Source organism: Apium graveolens, chromosome 2 (genome assembly GCF_009905375.1).
Source record: "Apium graveolens cultivar Ventura chromosome 2, ASM990537v1, whole genome shotgun sequence".
NCBI classification, from domain to species: Eukaryota; Viridiplantae; Streptophyta; class Magnoliopsida; order Apiales; family Apiaceae; genus Apium; species Apium graveolens.
This window is the reverse complement of record NC_133648.1, coordinates 317,335,517-317,355,510: the sequence shown is the minus strand read 5'-3', so window position 1 is coordinate 317,355,510 and position 19,994 is coordinate 317,335,517. Positions and strand designations below refer to the sequence as shown.

Below are 19,994 nucleotides of genomic sequence, written 5' to 3'. Positions count from 1 at the left end.
CGATGTTGGAGAAACCCGGGCTCTTTGGGTTATTTCGGAAGTCATAGTGGAATCAAAAGAGCCGGGTGAGCGGCTGAATACCGTCCTGAAGGCATCGGTTGTGGAAGCAATTTATATGGATGAACCCATTCGGGTCCATCTTGACCAACACGATGCCATCTGACTGAAGAGTAGGGGTGTACACAAACCGATCAAACCGACCAAATCAATCCGAACCGACCTTATTTCGGCCGATCCAAACCGATTGTTTTCAAACCGATACATATTTGGGTTGAAAAAATGTCAACCCGATTTAATTGGGTTGGATATGGGTTTCGATATTTTTAAACCGATCCAATCCAACCCGATTAAAAATATACTTACACGTTAATTTATTAATTTTGTAATTGTGAATATGTTCAGACCTAATAAATAAGCTCATTTATCTGTAGCTTATAACATCAATCCTCAATGTTTAAAGAATATGCCACTATTTTCGTTTATCGAGTTCAATGTTTAAAGAATGTTTAAACGCTAAGTATTGTATTATCACTCTATTTTGGATGTTTAAGCCATATCTAACATGGATTATTATAATATTTTATTGAACTATTTTCAAGTGTTTTAAATTTTGAGATTTTCTAGCTTTATTTTATAATTATCAATATTAGTTTTGAATATATATCAAACCGATCAAACCGATCCAAATCGAAGTATTATAAATTGGTTTGGGTTACAAATTTAAATGGTTCGGTTTGGGTTGAAATTTTAAAAACCCGAATTAATTGGATTGGGTTGATAAATTCTCTTAACCCGCCCAACCCGATCCGTGTACACCCCTACTGAAGAGTCGCTTCAGAATCTTGCACTCTGAAGCCGCACTTGAAGGCCACTTCGGAGATACCAAGGACACGATCCCCGTATCCCTTCGGCACTGCCGGAGTATCATAAATCCGCTCACGAGAAGTTGCGGAGTACAACCAAAAATAACCCCGGGGGATTGAGTAGTCAGGGTACATACGCCCCACCCGCTCTTCGGATAATTCCAAGTGGTTGTTGGCCGCAGAGTATAAAGCTATCGAACTGAAGAGTCTCCTCCCTGTCAGTTCGGGTTGGGAGGTGGAGGTCCCCGCGAGAGTGCTCGCTCGATCCATGTCCCTGTATTCAAAAATAAAGAGACAAGTTAGTCCATGTACTCGGATAAACGACGAGGAAATAATTAAAAAACCAAAAAAGAAACTGAGTACATGTCCTGGGACCGACCGAACGACTCTCGAAAGAAAAGAGAAAAATGTCAAGAGTCGGCTCCCGAAGGATGTTCTACAGACAAGATTTCCCGAAGGAAGTTCTTGCCCCTAGAGGACCTCGCATGCCATCTTTAAACTTAACAGGCAAAAGAAAAAAAACTGAACATTCTGGGTCGGCTCCCGAAGAATGTTCTACGGCCAAGAATCCCCGAAGGAAGTTCTTGCCCAAGAACATATCGCGTGCCATCTTTAAACCTAGTGGTGCCCCAAAAAGAGAAGAAAAAGCACCCAGAAACGCTACCAACTACCAACCCAGAGAGTACCCCGCACACAAAAACAGGGATTGAAAGGGAAGATAAAAACACACATGCATCACGAAAGGAAGCCCTGAAACGCAAAGCAAACATGCAGAAAAAAAAATGCTTCAAATGAAGAAATAAAGAACATTACTTACTGATTTCAAGATGCTGCTCTACTGAAATGGGATGATCTAGAAAGGTGGAGTTTGCACTACCGTCTTAAAGAAATTTGAGGGTGTTTTTCTGGTGCTTGGATGTGAAAATAAAAATAAACCAAGTGACTGTGAAGTATATGCATATATGCGCCCAAAAAAGCCCAAACGTTTGGGTGCCAAAAACCGTCCCTGGGTGTTTTAAAATCGACGGGCCAGATGGAACCAGTTGGGATTCAACGACCACGATTTAACCACGAAAAGACGTGGGTAACAACTGTCCCATTTATTAGACCCTTAGTTCCCCACGATACTGCCACATGGCCGAACGAATCCAAGAAAAGTCAGAAGGAACGCCCTAGGGTTGACACCCCCAAAAATGAGCCGAGAATAATGTCTACCGACCGATCGATGGACCGAACGAAAGATAGGGACATGTTAGTTGTAGGTCCAATAAGCCCCAACGAGCGAATGCCCATCGCGCATCTGAACCATTGGGCTGACGACCCACGTTACTCATGGACCGAAGACCCAATTTCCCTTTAACAAGTTGCTCATCGATGTACAATCAAAACGGCTCCCCCTTTTTTGACTCCTCCAACGTTCGTCTATATTTACTCATAACGGACGACCATTTATAACAGTTTTGGATATAAATACCCCATGAAATGTAAGAAACAGGCACACACTCTCACAACTCTATCTGCATTCTTGTATTTCCAAAACCTACTTTACATCAAGATTACTGATTCTCACACCGGAGGTGAATCAGGAGGACAATCTCTCGCATTTCCTTCTTTTTCAGGTTAAAACCGAAGGCTGTTCTTGACGAGCCGAAGGCTGTTTAGATATTTCGAAATAATTTGGGCGTAACACAAGGTAATCTTAGAATGCAACTGAAAAATCCCTCATCTCGTCCAAAAAATTTGACACATTAAATTTAAAATTTTCTTTATTTTCCAAAAGCAATTATATTTAGTCAAAGTCCAATACACTTTCAATTTATCAAAGCAGAAAAAAAAACAAGTTCAAGAACCGTTATAATTTTCCAACGCTCCGGACTTTCCCTCCAAAAGTCCTGATCACCGATACATCCTTTGTATATAAATACACCTACATACCCCCCCCCCCCTCTGGCGCTCTCTCTCTCTACGCACACACCAGTTTCAAGAAATCATAGAAAAAGAAAAGAGAAGCTAGATACAAAGTGAGAGAAAAAGTCCAGTAATGTCAGGAAATCGAGTTTTTGTAGGACGGCTCACTGGCTTGCGTGAGAACGTGATCCGTAATTATTTCGCAAAGTTCGATCCTAATGTTCGATTGCTGTTGAATACAGAACGCGGGTTCGCTTATGTAACCTTCTCTAGTGCTGCAATTGCTGAGAAAATCCTCCAGCAGGATCACTTTATCGAGAACAGGAAGGTTCGCTATTTATATAACTTTTAGCGTAATTGGTAGTTACTTAATCTTGCTGATTGATGCCAAGTACTGTTCTTTAGTAGTTGTTTTTTATGACCTGATTGGATATTTGTTCTTTACTAGTAACTTTTCTTAAATAAACATACTCAATGTACTTGCATTGCTTTCTTGGCATGTTTTTATAACTTGTAACCATGATTTTAGTCTGCATCCTTGATCTTGGTACTGTACTTAACACTGGATCTTTTTCTTAATTTGATGAGAAAATTGGTTCTTTATTAGCTTTTCTTAGCCCATCTTTACCCCGTGAATTTACATTGCGTTATGTTTCTCGTTCGATGTTGTTTTTCTTGATTTGATGAGTACATTGCGTTATGTTTCTCGTTCGATGTTGTTTTTCTTGATTTGATGAGTACATTGCGTTATGTTTCTCGTTCGGTGCTGTTTTTCTTGATTTAATGAGAAAATTGGTTCTTTATTAGCTTTTCTTAGCCAATCTTTACCCGTGAATTTACATTGCGTTATGTTTCTCGTTCGATGTTGTTTTTCTTGATTCATCATGTACTTATTCAGAAGTGTGAAAACTTGTAACAGTTCTTTTTCTTGCATTTATATACACATCTCTTTGCGATTTGATATTCTTGGTTTCTTGTAATATTCATTTGCTCACTTTTTTGACGATAATAATGGGTATTTTTATTCGTCTGATGTTGTATATGTATAATGGGTAAATGTTGAAATTGAGATTTCTATTTCTGTATATGTTTTCTGTAAAGAAATGAGTTTTGTCTTCTTTTTGTCAGATTTTTATGTACTGGTAACTGATAGTACTTCTCATATGTAGGTGAATGTCAAGGAATTTAAACAGAATGATGAGCAACCGGCGGAAATCACCCCTGTTCCTGTATTCACAGAAGCTTACTTGCAGTCACTGCCAAGAGGTTCGAGCCTGCTGTATGGAGAATTCCTGGACTTCTTCTACAAGCCTATTCTGGTTGAACCAGTGAAGTTGGTGATCATCTTTAAGGGAGCTAATCATGCCAAGCCCCTGGGTTTCGGATTCCTGAACAGCAGGGAGCATGATGGTTTGCAGACCGGGAGAAGTTGGATCTTGCTAAAGTGTGAGCTAGCTAGGCTTGTTGAAGTAGTTAGACAAAGTCATTGTGATTGCCATAGGGGATGTGAACTCAGAGGTACAAACTTTGGGAAGGTTATGGGATTTCCAACTGAGACACTTACAAGCAGGCTTCCAAACTTCCCAGATGCATCACTTTATTACAGGCCTCAAAGTTCAGTTGGCGAACTGCAGAACGTGCCTTCCCTCCCCATCTCATCTCGTGATAGTGGTAGATTCTTTGAGGGTTATGACCAGACGGCAAATTTTGATTTTGTCCTGATCGATCAAGATCGAACAAGGGGGTTATGCGGATTTGGTGTGGTTCCAGGTGGTGGTGGTGTGGCTGTGGCATACTCTCGTGAAATGACCCGGATAGTGCAAAATGTCATCTCCATCATTTGCAATGGAATAGCACCCTTTGATCAGGTTTAGTTTAGCATGAAGTAGCTGCTGATAAGTCTCCTTGGTAGTTGGTGCTGCAATTAAATCTCATTTAGAGTCTTGGGCAAAATGCCAATGTAAACTCCTTTTTCAATTGTATTCTTAAACATACAGATTTAGCATGAGTTGGCTGATATGAGTCCTTAGACAGAATGTCAGTGTAAACTATTTTCTCCATTGTATTCCGAAACATATAAATTTAGCATATATGCCACAGTGATTCAAGATTTGAAGTAAAGAAAGTCTGTGATTTTGCACCTTTGATTTGTTTGTTAATTATGATATCTACACTTTAGTACATTGGAAATCAAAAATAAAAATACTCGATTTAGTAATAATACTTAAAAAAAACTACAAAACAGTCTAAGGAAAAAAATGATCCAAATTTTCCATTTACCAGTCCAAGATATTTAGAATTTGCAAATATGTAAAAGTGGAAGCATATGCAACTGGTGACAATCTTTTACACTCTTTTCTATAGATATAATAAAACACATAAAATGATACAGGGTGTGCACTTGCAACAAGTACAGTGAAGAGGACAAAAAATAATGAATCAACCGACCAAAACAAGAGGTGAGCTAAAGTGAAAAAATATAAACAAGTGACTCTGACGTTAGTATTCATCTGAAAACCATCAAACTGCTCTTTCCACCACCCTCAAATTTGAACTAATTGTACTATAAATACCTAACCACAATCTCCTTACTCCTCAGGCTATAACGTGAAGTCATTTCTTAATCTACGAAAACTCAGTCCAACATTTTCTTTTAGACCTACAATGGCGAAAAATATGGCTCAGTCTCCTCTCGAAAGGAACACTATGATCTCACTTGAGCAAAAGCTAGCTACAGCCAAGCGTTGTTCTCATGGTAACACTCTGATCATATTTTCCATTTTTCGAGATTTTTACTGTAATTAATTAACTAAACTGATATGTTTTTCCAATTTACAGATGGTGTAGTTGCTGGAGCTAAGGCAGCTGTGGTTGCAACTATTGCAACTGCTATTCCAACTGTAAGCGAGCTATAGCACAGACGAGAACTTTAATTATCGTTAGAAATATAATATAAAGATCTAGTTAAGACATTCTGATGGACTGGTTACTTAACATTTATAACGATATATGCAGTTGGCTAGTGCTAGAATGCTACCTTGGGCTAGAGCCAACCTTAACCACACAGCTCAGGCTCTTATCATCTCCACAGGTAGGAACATATTGATAAATATAATGTACAGACGTTCGTACCTTGGTCTGCAGATTTTGATTATAGCGGAGCATTGTTCTTTTATGTCATTGCAGTGGCTGGTGCTGCATATTTCATAGTTGCGGATAAAACTATTCTAGCTTCCGCAAGGAGAAACTCCCTCGAGAAACGTTCATTGTCCAACATAGAAGCGTAAACTGGAGGAATCATGTTCTGTTTTCTTCATTTCCTAAGCATATGATGCTACTAATGAACAAGCTAATGTAAAATTCCAGCATCTGCTGCTAGTGTAAACATTTATAAAGATGTTTTCGACGTTTAATTACCTGATAGCCCAAGCATGTAGACAGATATCCTTTGATAATTTTTACTCAAATCTACTAGTTTCCGCTGATCAAATTTCAACTGCAAATATGCAATAGAAACAACACAAACCAGTTAGCAAAACAAAGAACATACAAGTAGTGTCAATTGCTAATTCTGCACCAGCAAAACCAAAATGCAAAATTAGCTATATAAAAAAAATTAACAGGCTAAAAATCCCCTGAAATATTATCAAAAACATAATCACACAGGGGCAAAATCACGTGGCTGACAGAATCGCCTGTCAACACTATTAAATTTAAATTTATTAAATTCAAGAATTTAAAAGTTCCATTGTGCAAAGTATGTAGTCATATTCTTGGTTTTGGATAACAGCACTAGAATACAAGAGCAATGAATGATTCTTTCGAGGAAGTCCTAAGTGAATCTTCTTATCTTAAACCATAGTCCTGTTTTTTTATCTACACAGATATGTTATGCAGCACCAGGCAGTGCCTATGTTTTCAACAACAGTCTGTACAAGAACAAGAACCATCTCTAAAATGGTGGAAGCAGTTCCTATCTGTAGCGATAATCTCACATTTACAGATCTCAGAAAATATCTTAATAGCCGAATGATATTTAAACAAACACGGTGATTCTTAACTATCCTGATTGTCGTCCCTGACTTTGTACTAATTAAACCAAAAGCCAAAGATCATGTTGACAAAGAACACCTTTCTTCAACTCTTCAATCTTCATCAATGTCATCCACCACTTCAGATGAAACAGGACAGGTCCAACAGGTGGCAAAAGCCGCCCTGTTTCATCCAGCAGTTGTTGATTTCAATGATGTACTCTGTCACTAACAACAAATTCATGAATAATTCCATCCCAATTACTTGCCCCAGCATTAAGTTTAAACAATAGCATTAGCATGAGTCCCGTGATTTTCAGGTTCTATTTTGAAGAGCACCGTGATTCTTATGTTTCTTTCTTCTTCTAAGCAGATCCAATTTTATGGACACAGCGATTAGATCAACCGTCCAACATTTAGAATCATATATTTTTGAGACTTGAAGCTCAGATTTAGTGCTCAGATCCATGTATCTAAGATTTTATGCTCAATAATCTAGGATAATTTTTTTGTTAAGTAATAATCTAGGATTTCAAAACAAAGCACATGCAATGACACTTTTGTGTAAACTCTTTATAGTAATAAACTAACAAACATAAAATGGTGCAAATGTACAGTATGGAAAAGAGGACAAAAAATAATCAACAGACCAAAACAAGAGGTAAACTAAAGTGAAAAAATCATAAACAAGTGACTCCGACGTTAGTATTCATCTGAAAACCATCAAACTACTCTTTCCACCATCCTCAAATTTGAACTAATTGTACTATAAATACCTAACCACAATCTCCTTACTCCTCAGGCTATAACGTGAAGTCATTTCTTAATCTACGAAAACTCAGTCCAACATTTTCTTTTAGACCTACAATGGCGAAAAATATGGCTCAGTCTCCTCTCGAAAGGAACACCATGATCTCACTTGAGCAAAAGCTAGCTACAGCCAAGCGTTGTTCTCATGGTAACACTCCGCCCATATTTTCTTCTCGAGCCAGTTCTCTTGTTTTTTATTATATGTACACACATTCTTTGTTATACATCATTAATTATAACTAAACTGATATGTTTTTTCGTATGTACAGAAGGTGTCGTTGCTGGAGCTAAGGCCGCTGTGGTTGCCACTATTGCAACTGCTATTCCAACTGTAAGCGATCTATAGCACATAAGGGAACTTTAAAACGATGTATATGAATTATACAGAGATCTTTAAATTCTAATTTCTTTTTACATATGCAGTTGGCTAGTGCTAGGATGCTCCCTTGGGCTAGAGCCAACCTTAACCACACTGCTCAGGCTCTTATCATCTCCACAGGTAGGAACATATTAAGACATAAAATGATATAATGTGCAGGCTTTCGTACCCTGGTCTACATATTTTAATTATAACGGAGCATTGTTTTTTTATGTCATTGCAGTGGCTGGTGCTGCATATTTCATTGTTGCGGATAAAACTATTCTAGCTTCCGCAAGGAGAAACTCCTTTGAGCAACGTTCATTGTCCAACATAAAAGCATAAAATGGAGGAATCATGATGTGTTTTCTTCATTTCCTAAGCCCATGTTGCTACTTTTTTTTCTTTTTTTTTCAAGAAGCCTACTATGATGCTACTAACTAACAAGCTAATATAAAATTCCAGTATCTGCTGCTAATGTAAACATTAATAAAGATGGGGTTTCGTTTTGATTACCAGATAGCCCAAGTATCTTCACAAATATCCTCCGTTGATTTCCAACTGCAATGAAAGCAACACAAACCAGTTAGCAAAACAAGAGATCAACTCGAAACTAGTTAGCAAAACCAGAGAACACAAACTAGTAAAGTAGTGATAAATTGCTGGTTGTTCATCAACACCGCCATATTGCAAATTTAGCCACAAAAAAATGATAAGCTGGTAAAATTTTTGCCTGATATATATAACTATTGATATAATCATACAGAAGTAAAATTTAAGTGGCTGACTCGGATCTCAACATTACTTTTAAATCTAAATATATGAATTCAATCAGTTCTAATGACTTACATAAAAAGAATTAGTAATTTATTCCACCATACAAAGTATGTAGTCACATTCTTGGTTTTATATAACAACACTAATATACATGAGCAATGAAATATTCCTCCGAGTTAGTCCCAAGTGAATCTTCTTATCTTGAACCATACATGTTTTTTTATCTACACAAATATGTTATGCAGCACCAGGCAGTGCCTATGTTTTCAATAACAGTCTATGTATGAAGAAGAACCATCTCTAAAATGGCGGAAGCAGTTCCTATTATAGCGATAATCTGCCATTCACAGATCTCAGAAAATATTTAAGTAGCCGAATGAAATTCACACAAGCAAGAAGATTCTTAACAATCCTGATTTTCATCCCTGGCTTTGTACTGATTAAACCAAAACCAATAGCTGGTTGCCTATGTTGACAAAGAACACCTCCTTCAAAGTCTTCATCAATGTTGGACACCACTTCAGATAAAAGATAGACCAAGCTGTCACATATATCCTTTGATATATCTGTATCAGATCAACTGGTTTCCTCTAACAAACTAGTAAGGTACTGATTAATTGCTAATTCTACAACATAAATCAAATTGCAAAAAAGTAATCGAGTGAACTTATTAAATTTCCCTTGAAAGAAATATCTATATATGCATACAGAAGCTAAATCACATGGCTGACTCACATACCAACATTACTTTCGAATTTATATTTATAAATTCAACAAGCTCATACATAGCAAAGTAGTACTTTATTTCACGGTACATGCTTATACAGAGACATTTTAGGTTTTGGATAACAATAATATACAAGAACCATAAAATGATTCCTACATTGAGAAAGTCACCACAGAATCTTCTTATCCTGAACCATATGCCTGTTTTATCTACTCAAATATGTTATGCAGCACCATGTAGTGTCTATGTTTTCACCAATAGTCCGCGCATGAACAAGAACCATCTTTAAAATGGTGGAAGCGGTTCCTATCTCTAGCGATGATCTCCCTTGTATAGATTTTGGAAATTATCTTAATAGCCGTATGACAATTCCCACAAACACGAAGATTCTTAACAATCCTGATTGTCGTCCCTGGTTTTGTACTGATTAAACCGAAAGCAATAGCTATTCGCTCACTATGTTGACAAAGAACATCTTCCTTCAACTCTTCATCAATGTCGTAGAGCACTTCAGATGTATCAGGAACATGACCCTCCAGTGCCAAAAGTCGCTCTGTTTCATCCAACATGTTGTTAATTTCTAAACTGCGAGGATGTGCTCTATCACTAACAACAAACTCATGAACGACGCTATCCACCTCTATCGAGGTGCATCCTGGAACTTTTGTTATTCCCATATCATTTAACTTAGTTCTGATTCTTGCAACATCATCCCATTTACCTGCCCCAGCATATATATTTGATAGTAGCACATGAGCCCCATGGTTTCCAGGTTCTAATTTGAGAAGCTGTTTGGTAACATGTTCTCCAAGTTCGATGTTATTGTGAAGCCTACAAGAGCTAAGCAAAGATGCCCAAATGACAGCATCTGGCTTCATTTCCATACTTCTAATAACAGTCTCGGCTTCATCAAACAGCCCCGCTCGGCCTAATAGATCAATAATGCATCCAAAATGTTGTAATTTAGGAGTAATGCTGTAATCTTGTATCATGGAAGAAAAAAATTGTCGGCCAAGATCGATTAAACCAGCATGGTTGCAAGCTGATAAAACACCAACAAAGGTGATATCATCAGGCTTCAATCCTTCACTGACCATTTCAGAGAAAAGTTCTAGGGCTCCATGAGCATTTCCATGCATGGCTTTTCCAGATATGATCGCATTCCACGAAGTCAAAGTTTTAGGCTTCATACCATTAAAGACTTCTTCTGCAGCTTCTATATCTCCACATTTAGCATACATATCAATGAGGCTTGTCCAAAGAGAGGCATTTGTAAACTTATGGGCGTTCCTGTCAATATAAGAATGAATCCATTTACCAATATGAAGCGCACCGAGATGTGCACAAGCAGGAAGAACGTTCAAGAAAGTAACATCATTAGGTTCATGGCTTGTTTGCTGCATTTTTCTAAAAGTACTTAAGGCTTCTTTATAACAACTCATATGAGTATAGCCACCTATCATGACATTCCATGAAACCGAGTCCTTCTTCTGTATAGACTCAAACAAACAGCGGGCTGTTTTTAAATCACCACACTTTGAATACATATCAACGAGACCATTCAGAAGTCTAACATTCGAACCAAAACCATGTTCCTCAATCCAAGATCTTATCCAATTCCCCAACTCAAGCAAACCCAACTGAGCACAAACAGACAGAGCAGTTACCATTGTACTCTCGTCAGGTGTAACTTTTACTTCCACCATTTTCTGAAAGAAAGCAAGTGCCTCTTCAAATTGGCCACATTTAGCATAACCCGCGATAATAGAATTCCAACACACTACATCTCTCACGGGAACCTCATCAAAAAGTTTGCGGGCATCATCCATACATCCTCTAGACGTATACCCCGTGATCAAAGCAGTAAAAGAAACAGCATCTCTGTGCAAACTCGTATCAAACAGTAATCTAGCATAACCCATTTCACCAATTTGCGCATAAAAATTAATCAATGAAGTATGCACATAAACATCACAATTAAAACCAAACTTCAAAACATGTCCATGAACTTGCTTCCCTTCACGAATCGCCAACATTTTCGTGCAACATTTCAACAAAAACGGAAATGTATAATGATTCGGCTCCACACCTGATAAAAGCATAGTAACATAAAATTCTACAGCTAAAACAGGGTTAGTACTAATCGAGTAACCTCGAATAATCGTGTTCCAGATAATCAAATTAGGTTCTTCAATAGTGTCAAATATTAAAAGGGCATAAGAAAAATCGACAAATGGCTTAACTGCACAAAACTCGACAAGTTTACTAAGTACATATTGAGTATTGTGAAGGCCATTCTTGATTATTTGAGAATGAACTTGTTTGAAACTTTCCATGTTGTTACATTTCGAAAGGAGCTTGAGTGATGGATGGGACTGAAGAAGTTTGTAAGGCGTATCGGAGACCGGAAGTAAGCGAAGAGTGGAGGGGTTAGTGACAAGGGACAGTGAAGAGTGTGACATTGTTTCTTGGACAAGGATATTGGTAGTTATGTTTTTGTAAGTTAGTTGCCTCTATGTCTTACCCGCCAAAATTATCCAATTTTTCGAGGCCTCTTCAATTTTAAAATTGAGAAATCGAAACTTAATAAGTTAATATCATAGAAAGGAATCAACGGTACATATAATTGAGAAATCGAAACTTATTATCATAGAAAGGAATCAACTATACGTATAAAAAAATTGGTTATCTACGGATACTTAGAAAAATCATGTTTATTTATTTTAGCTATCGAATTCTTATAATACAGAGGATCCAGGCTCGCTTTTGAACTTATAGAAGTGTAAAACTGAGCTATGCAGGAGGAAATCCTTTGCTAACACGGATTCCTATTTCTCAACGATATTTCACGATCAAGACTATTGGTTGAATCCCGTTAAAAGCCTGAGACGAGATACTGAATAGCTTGCCATGCTCAACAAACTGAAAAACAGTGGTCAAACTAATTGAGAGAGGGAAAAGAAACCATAACTTAACGGAAGGCAACATCGAGAGACAATCTGTTTACAGAAAGGATGGCACTACAAGCAGAAATAGTCTACAAGCGAGAGCATATTTTTATTAGAATGTTATTTAAATTTGTTTCAGAACCTTATGTCCATTGACATATTCTGCAAAAATTATCCGAAATAGGTAAAACTATGCACTATAATCCACTGGGATCTAGGGAAACCTTTCGCTTTCTACATGCTAGTTGCAAGACAAGTTGCCAAGTAAAATATCGAAATACAAATTGTACACTGGACCTGCTCCTGGAGAAAATAGAACCTTGATCTGACTAATCTCACTTCTCCACTCCCCCTTTTATCCACGCTTGATTCTTCACCTCTCCGGCCATATTTTACTTCTCATGGTTTAAAATCGTATTATAATATATATTCCATACATGCATGAAGGATGTTAATTTAGTTATATGTTTTAAGCATTAGCTAAAAGAACTAAAATATGATTGCAGAAAAGAGAATAGTCACAATCAAAAGAAGCGGCTATTTTTCGCATCACAGATAGGATGTGGATTCTTTTCAGTATTATTGAAGAGAATTATCCCCCCATTAAGAACAGTCACATGTCCAGAATAAAGAGCCCTGGCAGAAGGCTTTGTCTAAGGTTTTCTTCAATTGAGAATATTCATTTTGTCTGGTTAAAATTATAAAAATTGATGATTAGGATTCCTCCCTATCAAATCATAGCTCAACACTCAAGCGTAGGTGCTTACGTGGAATATACTATGCTTGACACATCAGAGAATGCGGCCCCAACCACCAATGGTCAATGGACATTCTAATCGGTCCAGCTTTACGTATATTCCAGAGGGGACTTGCTAGTTGTTACTGAATAAGGACTTCATATCTTTGGTGCCCACCAGGGGGGTAGGAAGGCTCCAGGTAGTTTTCATATTAAGGCACAAGCTAATTAAAAGAAAAATATATTGTGCTTGTCGACCACTGGGATTGAGCTATTTGCGAACAAGTTGAAGAAGTTCAAAATTTCATTTATTTAGGTTCAGCTTAAATCTGTCAAGGCATCGAATTTAAATTGACTAGCTGTCTATAAAATTTAAAATTTGACTTGACTTAAAATATTAAAAAAATTAACTAGCGTAGACTCTGATTCCATCAAACATAAAAGATATCAAGGACTCGAGCTCAACAACAAACAAAAAATCTGTCATAAAACAGACCTGCTTAAGTAAGAACCTTAAGTTCTGCCATAGTCGAACTGCAACCCTAGCTGCCGACCATAGACTTGGCAGCTTTGAGCCATTTTTTCTGACTTTGAAGCTGTGTTTGTGGTCCAACATTCTATAACCTGAAGAAAGGAATGAAACCATCGCCTATTGGCTACAAGGGTTTAGCTCTTAAGTTTGAACATGTGGTACACATCACACTCAGGTTGCTTCCTCTTTTACATATTTAAATCAATGATATACGATGTGACATGGGAAAAAAGGAGAAGAAGATTTGTATGATGTATTTCATACTAGACATTTTTGCCACTCCTTTCTTGAGGTATCTGATATGTTACACAATGAGAAATACACATTATACAGTGTGACCTATTCCTTGGGACAACATCAGTAATGTGAATCAATTCTTTGGCTTCCTATATGGATGTGCAATTTCTTACATTCATAATGATATTTTTGATGTGCTATAAATATGTATTGCTGTTGTCACTGTGAGTTCACTGTTTCTAATATGGAGGAACTATAGATTTTATACCAAAAGAGGTAGAAAAAAGAATAAAATAATTCTAAAAATAAATAATAAATACAAGTAATCAGCTTCTTAGAAGTTGCTCTGTAATCAGGCGAAAATATATTTACAGAACATAAAAAAAAAAGTGATTAAAGAATATTGGCTCATCTTATCAGCATAATCCAAATATACTTTATTGATAAGAGTAATAAAAACATAAGACATGCCAAAAAAAACATTTTCCATTAGCTAACATTCCTCAGTAACCTCAGGATATGACTTAATGAAACAAATGACAACGACGCAGTTATATATGATTGGAAAAGTGAAAATATGCATTGCTTTTAATTGGCATTCAGAAATATATGCATTAGATCAAAACACCAAATTACTGAGTGTTTGAGAGTTAAAAGAAACAATGATAAATACCACCATACTTGCGTAAATACCTCCATGCTCACAGAATGCATTTGTTAATGACCACTCGAGGAAATGCGCACTCTCAAATTTGCAGACATCAGAATCTGCATAAAGCATGGCTGCAAATGTTATTATTGATCAATATAAAAGTTGAATTTACCACGTTACATATTTAGGCATGATGTACAATGCATGATTCATGAATGGCATAAATTATGTGTTTTTTAAGATACTAAAATTAAAGTGTATGCTTGAGATATTAGTTAGATTTTTTGAACTAAAGACATGAGTATTAACTAGTAAGCACACCAATGCAATATTAATGTATAATGAAAGTAAACATGCCTAATTTGACTACTGGTGGAGAATAATAACATGAAAAACTAGTGTGCAAAAACAGGAATACATTACACTCCTTTGTATAAGACCCCTAAAACAGTCCTGTATTAGCTTAAGACTTAAATTATGTTCTTGTACATGTGTATGCTCAATTGCTCATGCATAAAGTAAATAAGAAAAATTCTAAAGAAAGCCACTAATTATGAATCTTGAAATGGCTTTTGAATTATTGCAGAAAAAGAATCAAAATGAGTAAGAAGAATAGAACTTGACAATGGATGTGCATCATAAGGACTAATTTCTACCAAGAACCTTTCTTATTCATCTAGCCATCCAACTTGAACCATGTCAACCTACACAATATAAGGGTAGTAATCAGAAAGTCTGTATGCAGGTTACACGGAGTCCATGCAGGCATCCATGTCATCCTCACAGAAGTAGGGACATCCATGTGGGCAAGAATGGAGGTAACTTATCCCTGTTTCCACACATTCAAATAATGCTTTCCCCTCATAACACCTCCAGCAATGGATATCGTAAAAAGGAGAATAATACTTGCAATCCTTTCAAATAATGCATGGGGAATCATGTAAAGAGGGGCATTATAGGAACAAACATAATAACTAGTGCTCTCGTGCATGCAACTCAATCATCTCACACCTTTAGAAACCCTTCCTCTCTAAGAGAAGGGTGCAGAAAAATAGAAAATATATCTAAAACTTTCAGAAACTTTACTTTTAGAATCCCATCCCAAGGAGTCAATCCACAACTCACATGAAATGAACGGGCCCACTTTTAGCCCCACCCTTGAGGCCTTAGCAAGTATATAAACCATTCCAAGCATTCATCAAAATCATCAGCTCCATTAACATATCTCTTCAGTTAGTGCCAGTCTTATTAACTGCAACCAGCCTCTTCACATACTTGAGGTGAGTCCTATTCCTCAAAGCTTGTTTTCTTTGTACATATAGTTCTTTTATGCATAGGGTCGCCTCTGTAATTCTAAACTTTCTATCTTAATAAGGACTCAGAAGTGTTCTAAACTTTGTTGAAATCTCTTATGATGCACAATGACATCTTTCGTTCATGCACCTGTTAAACATTTAACTGGAAACAACTAAGAAAAACTTGTTATGGATTTATAGATGATGTATCGACTACAAATAATAAGCTTTCTCTTAAACCTTTGAGCATATAAATCTATATTGCTTAAGTTATGAATAGCTCAAAGAAGAACTTTCTAAATATAATAACTGTGTCTTAATCTTTTCAGTACTTCAGTATATCAAGAGAGAAAAATGAGCAGCGGAGACTGGATGTGTGGTTCATGCCAGCATTTGAATTTCAAGAAACGAGATTCATGTCATCGTTGCAGGTTCCCCAAGTTTGGTGGTGATGCTGATATGGCATCTTATGGGATCGTTAGAGATGAAGTCATGGCTGGCGACTGGTACTGCAATGTCATAAACTGTGGTGCACACAATTATGCTAGCAGAACAAATTGCTTCAGATGTGGTGCATCAAAAGCGGATTTTTACGGGTGTGGAGCTGGCATGATTGGATCAGGAGGATATGCAAACGATAATACAGTTCCTGGTTGGAAATGTGGTGACTGGATTTGCAATAGGTGAGTTAGAGAATTTCCTATTCACAGTACCAAACTGCACTGCTTAATAAATGCATAACATTTATAAACATTTCTTTCTAACTCTTGCAAAATGTCCATCAAATTATGTAATGCAGATTTAAAACGATAACTATAACAACAATCACAGCTGTTAACGGAATCCTGAAAACTTTTAGTCATTCTATATGAGTAGCATATCTAATTTGAGTAACTTGGTACTTGATCAGATATGGATGCGGTGTACACAACTATGCCAGTAGGATGGAATGCTATAAATGCAAAACACCGAAGGAATATGGTTAGTATCCTAAAATCACTTACTTCGTTTCCATTCTGAATACCATTATTCATCTTCCTAAACCATTCATAACCTTGCTTTCAGGTGGTGCAGTGTAGAGAAAATGAAATACGAAAGAGATTTACATGAAGCAGCATCAAATTAGCTGCAACTGCGACTTCTAACCCTCCCAAACAACTTTTCTTTTTTTACATATAATGATCTTTTTCTTCATCTCCTTGCCAGATAATTAATAAGTTATAGGTTTAAGGTTGTGTCTGTTTTTAGTTACATTGCCATGTCTTTCCCAAAGGGTTTATGTATGGTGCAATCTTATTTTAACTGAAGCAAATGAAATCACTTAGCTTTTTGCACAAGCATATTATCGTTTTGCCTCTCTATCTCCCCCCCCCCTCCCTCCCTCTCCCTCTCCCTCTCACACACTCACTCTCTCTCTCTCTCACACAGACATTGTATTTCGTTAAAATGTGTATGATTCAGTTCTACTTTTCTGGTGTGGTCCAACGAATTTACTAGTGGTTTCTGAATTATAACTGTCAACAAAGGATTTCTTAAGACCACAAAGCAATCCAACCACGAAGCAGTGGACCACCATTACAGCATTGCTCCATCAACTAATAACAGGAAAACTAGAAAACTAGAATATAAGATTCAAAGAACCTCTTCGGGTTCAGCCTTGTCTTTGAGCAATTATTTAATTCCTTTAAGCATCATGTCTGCCAGATATCCCAATAATAGAATAGATAAGAACCAGATACTCTGCTTTATGAGCACACAAGCAATACCAAGTGAAAATGTGTCAATCTTAAGCTCTTCCTATTTGTTCATCCACATTGGGAGAAGACAGATAAACATTGTAAAATCGCCTATAATGAGGGACAACCATTTCAAGATCACCTATAGTGCGGAACAATTCCATAATTGATCACGACACATAATAATCACGTGTATCTATTTTGAGACCATTTTTTAAGTAGAATGGTATACAGTTATATAAACAAGCTAAGCCATTAAGTTGGCATGTTTTTGTTACCCTCATTGTCTTAACTTTCTTTTTTGATTAGGATGTTGAACCTGTGCTAATGATTAGTCCATAAGTGGTATCTAGAAAGTGCTGTCTTCTCTAAACTACATCGTATAACTTTTAAAAGATTCTTGCTCCTATATTAAGATACTTTCTTATATTAAAGAAAGTATCCAACTTCAGATCAACTCCATAGCATATCTCCCAGTGTTCAGACAGAGGCTGCTCCTATGAACAGTAACTTTCGGTAATTTAATCATAATTTTCAATCATTGTTAAAAAAACCTGAAACTTAATAGTACTAATATTCATATTATGGTTCTTCCTGTAAAATACTTGTATGTACAATTCTATCACTGTCTTTCGATTTCATATTATGTATCTCATGAATACAGTCACTACATTGTCAAACAAAACGAGCAAATTATTTCCAACACAATATGTTCAATGCATGTCATTATCAATAGCAACAACAGTTTTTCGCTGAAAAACAGTTAAAAAACTGTTTGGTAAAATTTAAAAACTGCTTTTCTGAAAAGTGTTTTTGGCTTAAAAGCTGGTGTTAGAGAAAGTAAGATCCCCCGTGCTTTTAGAAAAAGCTGATTTTCAGCTATTGCGGGAAGCAGATGCTGATTTCACCATCAAACCTTATCAAAAGCATCATTATTTTTAATTTTTTGCATCAAAACATATACGAATCAAAAAAATTACCAAACAGTCATCTGATTTTTACAACAACACTTTTTCCAGCAGCACTTTTTCTAACAGCACAACAATTTTTAACAGCAATCCCAAACAGACCCATCTGATTCTGATTCTGAAAGTGCACAAACAGTGACTGTCAATAAAATTATAGGGGCTTATTTACGGAAAAAGAGGAATAACAAAGGCATGAATAAATAAATCATGGCTCAAGCAGATAGATCATAATCAAATACCAGAAATGATAAATGCATACCTTTCATGGAATTATTCTTTTTAGTGGTAAATTGACCAATTTTTTCATCAAAGTTTAAAAATTATTCATAGTTTATTTAAAAACTTAAAATTAGATATTAAAATAGATTGAATTTACTTTCCATTGATATATTTTTATTTATTTATTTATAATATATTAATAAACTTCAGTCAAATTTTGGTCAATTTTACCGCTCAAAAGTTAAATGTAACAACTAAAAGGCGACGGCGGAGTATTTACGTAACATATTTGGTATCTTTTTGTTTTATTCGCCGGTTAAATATATACCGTGTTTTCTTGAAAGATTGCCCAAAATACACCACTTTCCACCTTCAACCGCCCAAAATGCCCAGATGCGTGCGAACCGCCTAAAATACCTGCGAAATACGCATTTCAGGAATGCTAATTCAGGCTTCTAAATTTTAACAAAGAATACGCATGTTGAACATGAGTATTCACTTTTGATTTTACAAAGAATACGCATGTTCAACATGCGTAGATATTTTGGGCAGATTTTCTCAAATGGTGGGCATTTTAGTTTTTCACCGTGTTTTCTTTCTAAATATAAAAAGTTAATTTTTTTAATAGTTTTTACAATTTTCAAGTTTTTTTACGAGTTGTATGTACATGACAAACACTGGGCCTGTTTGGAAATTTACGAGTTGTATGGTCAACTTTGTTTATCATCAGGTTAAGAAAAATCATTTTTATTAAAAAAAAATGTAATTACAGAGCTGATTCTTAATTTTCAAAACAAATATATGTTCGAAAAGACAAAACTCTTCCTAAATCACATTAACGACTCTTGGAAAAAGTCAATGCGAGAGTAATACGATCTTTTCAGACTTTTTAGCTCTGAAAATAAAAAATAAGCTCCGTAAATAACATTTTTTATTAATTGTCAAGATTTTATTGGGAAAAACCTGAACATTTCAAAATCCTTATAAATCCGATATGTTACTTATATATTGTACCTTATGTGCTTTGCGGTGTGGTTTCTTAAATCTTACTCACTTTGTTCCACCCAATTGTATACATTGGGTTAGGGCATGAAAATTTAGAAAAAATGAGTAAGTTGTCGGGTTAATCAATATTTAGTGTATAAAGTGAGTGTAGTGTAAGAAAATAGTTCATGTAACCTGGTGTAGTTAATTTTT

The 19,994-nt window shown here is 36.2% G+C and overlaps 4 protein-coding genes across 5 annotated transcripts; 3 read left to right on the top strand and 1 right to left on the bottom strand.

Moving 5' to 3' along the window:
• Positions 1 to 5,351: 5,351 nt before the first annotated feature.
• On the top strand, positions 5,352 to 6,232 carry LOC141706433 (early nodulin-93-like). The gene is made up of 4 exons (XM_074509194.1): positions 5,352 to 5,526; positions 5,610 to 5,671; positions 5,787 to 5,862; positions 5,958 to 6,232. Exons 1-4 carry the CDS (start codon positions 5,436 to 5,438, stop codon positions 6,056 to 6,058), a joined length of 330 nt encoding a protein of 109 aa, XP_074365295.1. The 5' UTR covers positions 5,352 to 5,435; the 3' UTR covers positions 6,059 to 6,232.
• Positions 6,233 to 7,617: 1,385 nt separating this feature from the next.
• On the top strand, positions 7,618 to 8,667 carry LOC141706432 (early nodulin-93-like). Its single transcript, XM_074509193.1, has 4 exons — positions 7,618 to 7,760; positions 7,882 to 7,943; positions 8,036 to 8,111; positions 8,215 to 8,667. Exons 1-4 carry the CDS (start codon positions 7,670 to 7,672, stop codon positions 8,313 to 8,315), a joined length of 330 nt encoding a protein of 109 aa, XP_074365294.1. The 5' UTR covers positions 7,618 to 7,669; the 3' UTR covers positions 8,316 to 8,667.
• A 776-nt stretch (positions 8,668 to 9,443) lies between these two features.
• Positions 9,444 to 12,003, bottom strand: LOC141706430 (pentatricopeptide repeat-containing protein At1g08070, chloroplastic). Its single transcript, XM_074509192.1, has one exon. The coding sequence runs from the start codon at positions 11,934 to 11,936 to the stop codon at positions 9,726 to 9,728; it is 2,211 nt and encodes a 736-aa protein (XP_074365293.1). The 5' UTR covers positions 11,937 to 12,003; the 3' UTR covers positions 9,444 to 9,725.
• A 3,723-nt stretch (positions 12,004 to 15,726) lies between these two features.
• On the top strand, positions 15,727 to 17,211 carry LOC141706429 (RNA-binding protein involved in heterochromatin assembly dri1-like). Of its 2 annotated transcripts, XM_074509190.1 has the most exons (4): positions 15,727 to 15,859; positions 16,204 to 16,557; positions 16,785 to 16,855; positions 16,940 to 17,211. In XM_074509190.1, the coding sequence occupies exons 2-4, from the start codon at positions 16,229 to 16,231 to the stop codon at positions 16,951 to 16,953; spliced, it is 414 nt and encodes a 137-aa protein (XP_074365291.1). In that variant the 5' UTR covers positions 15,727 to 15,859; positions 16,204 to 16,228; the 3' UTR covers positions 16,954 to 17,211. The 2 variants fall into 2 exon arrangements, with proteins under 2 accessions (XP_074365291.1, XP_074365292.1); XM_074509191.1 differs by lacking the exon at positions 16,940 to 17,211 and having other exon boundaries at positions 16,785 to 16,860.
• Positions 17,212 to 19,994: the final 2,783 nt, after the last annotated feature.

What these genes read in the sequence shown, in the direction of transcription:
- LOC141706432 (XM_074509193.1), top strand. Translation starts at nt 7,670, where the DNA reads ATGGCGAAAAATATGGCTCAGTCTCCTCTCGAAAGGAACACCATGATC. An exon ending in AGCCAAGCGTTGTTCTCATG is followed by an intron (nt 7,761 to 7,881) that starts GTAACACTCCGC and finishes TCGTATGTACAG; the next exon opens with AAGGTGTCGTTGCTGGAGCT. An exon ending in GGCTCTTATCATCTCCACAG is followed by an intron (nt 8,112 to 8,214) that starts GTAGGAACATAT and finishes ATGTCATTGCAG; the next exon opens with TGGCTGGTGCTGCATATTTC.
- LOC141706430 (XM_074509192.1), bottom strand. Translation starts at nt 11,936, where the DNA reads ATGTCACACTCTTCACTGTCCCTTGTCACTAACCCCTCCACTCTTCGC.
- LOC141706433 (XM_074509194.1), top strand. Translation starts at nt 5,436, where the DNA reads ATGGCGAAAAATATGGCTCAGTCTCCTCTCGAAAGGAACACTATGATC. An exon ending in TTGCAACTGCTATTCCAACT is followed by an intron (nt 5,672 to 5,786) that starts GTAAGCGAGCTA and finishes CGATATATGCAG; the next exon opens with TTGGCTAGTGCTAGAATGCT. An exon ending in GGCTCTTATCATCTCCACAG is followed by an intron (nt 5,863 to 5,957) that starts GTAGGAACATAT and finishes ATGTCATTGCAG; the next exon opens with TGGCTGGTGCTGCATATTTC.
- LOC141706429 (XM_074509190.1), top strand. Translation starts at nt 16,229, where the DNA reads ATGAGCAGCGGAGACTGGATGTGTGGTTCATGCCAGCATTTGAATTTC. An exon ending in GGTGACTGGATTTGCAATAG is followed by an intron (nt 16,558 to 16,784) that starts GTGAGTTAGAGA and finishes GTACTTGATCAG; the next exon opens with ATATGGATGCGGTGTACACA.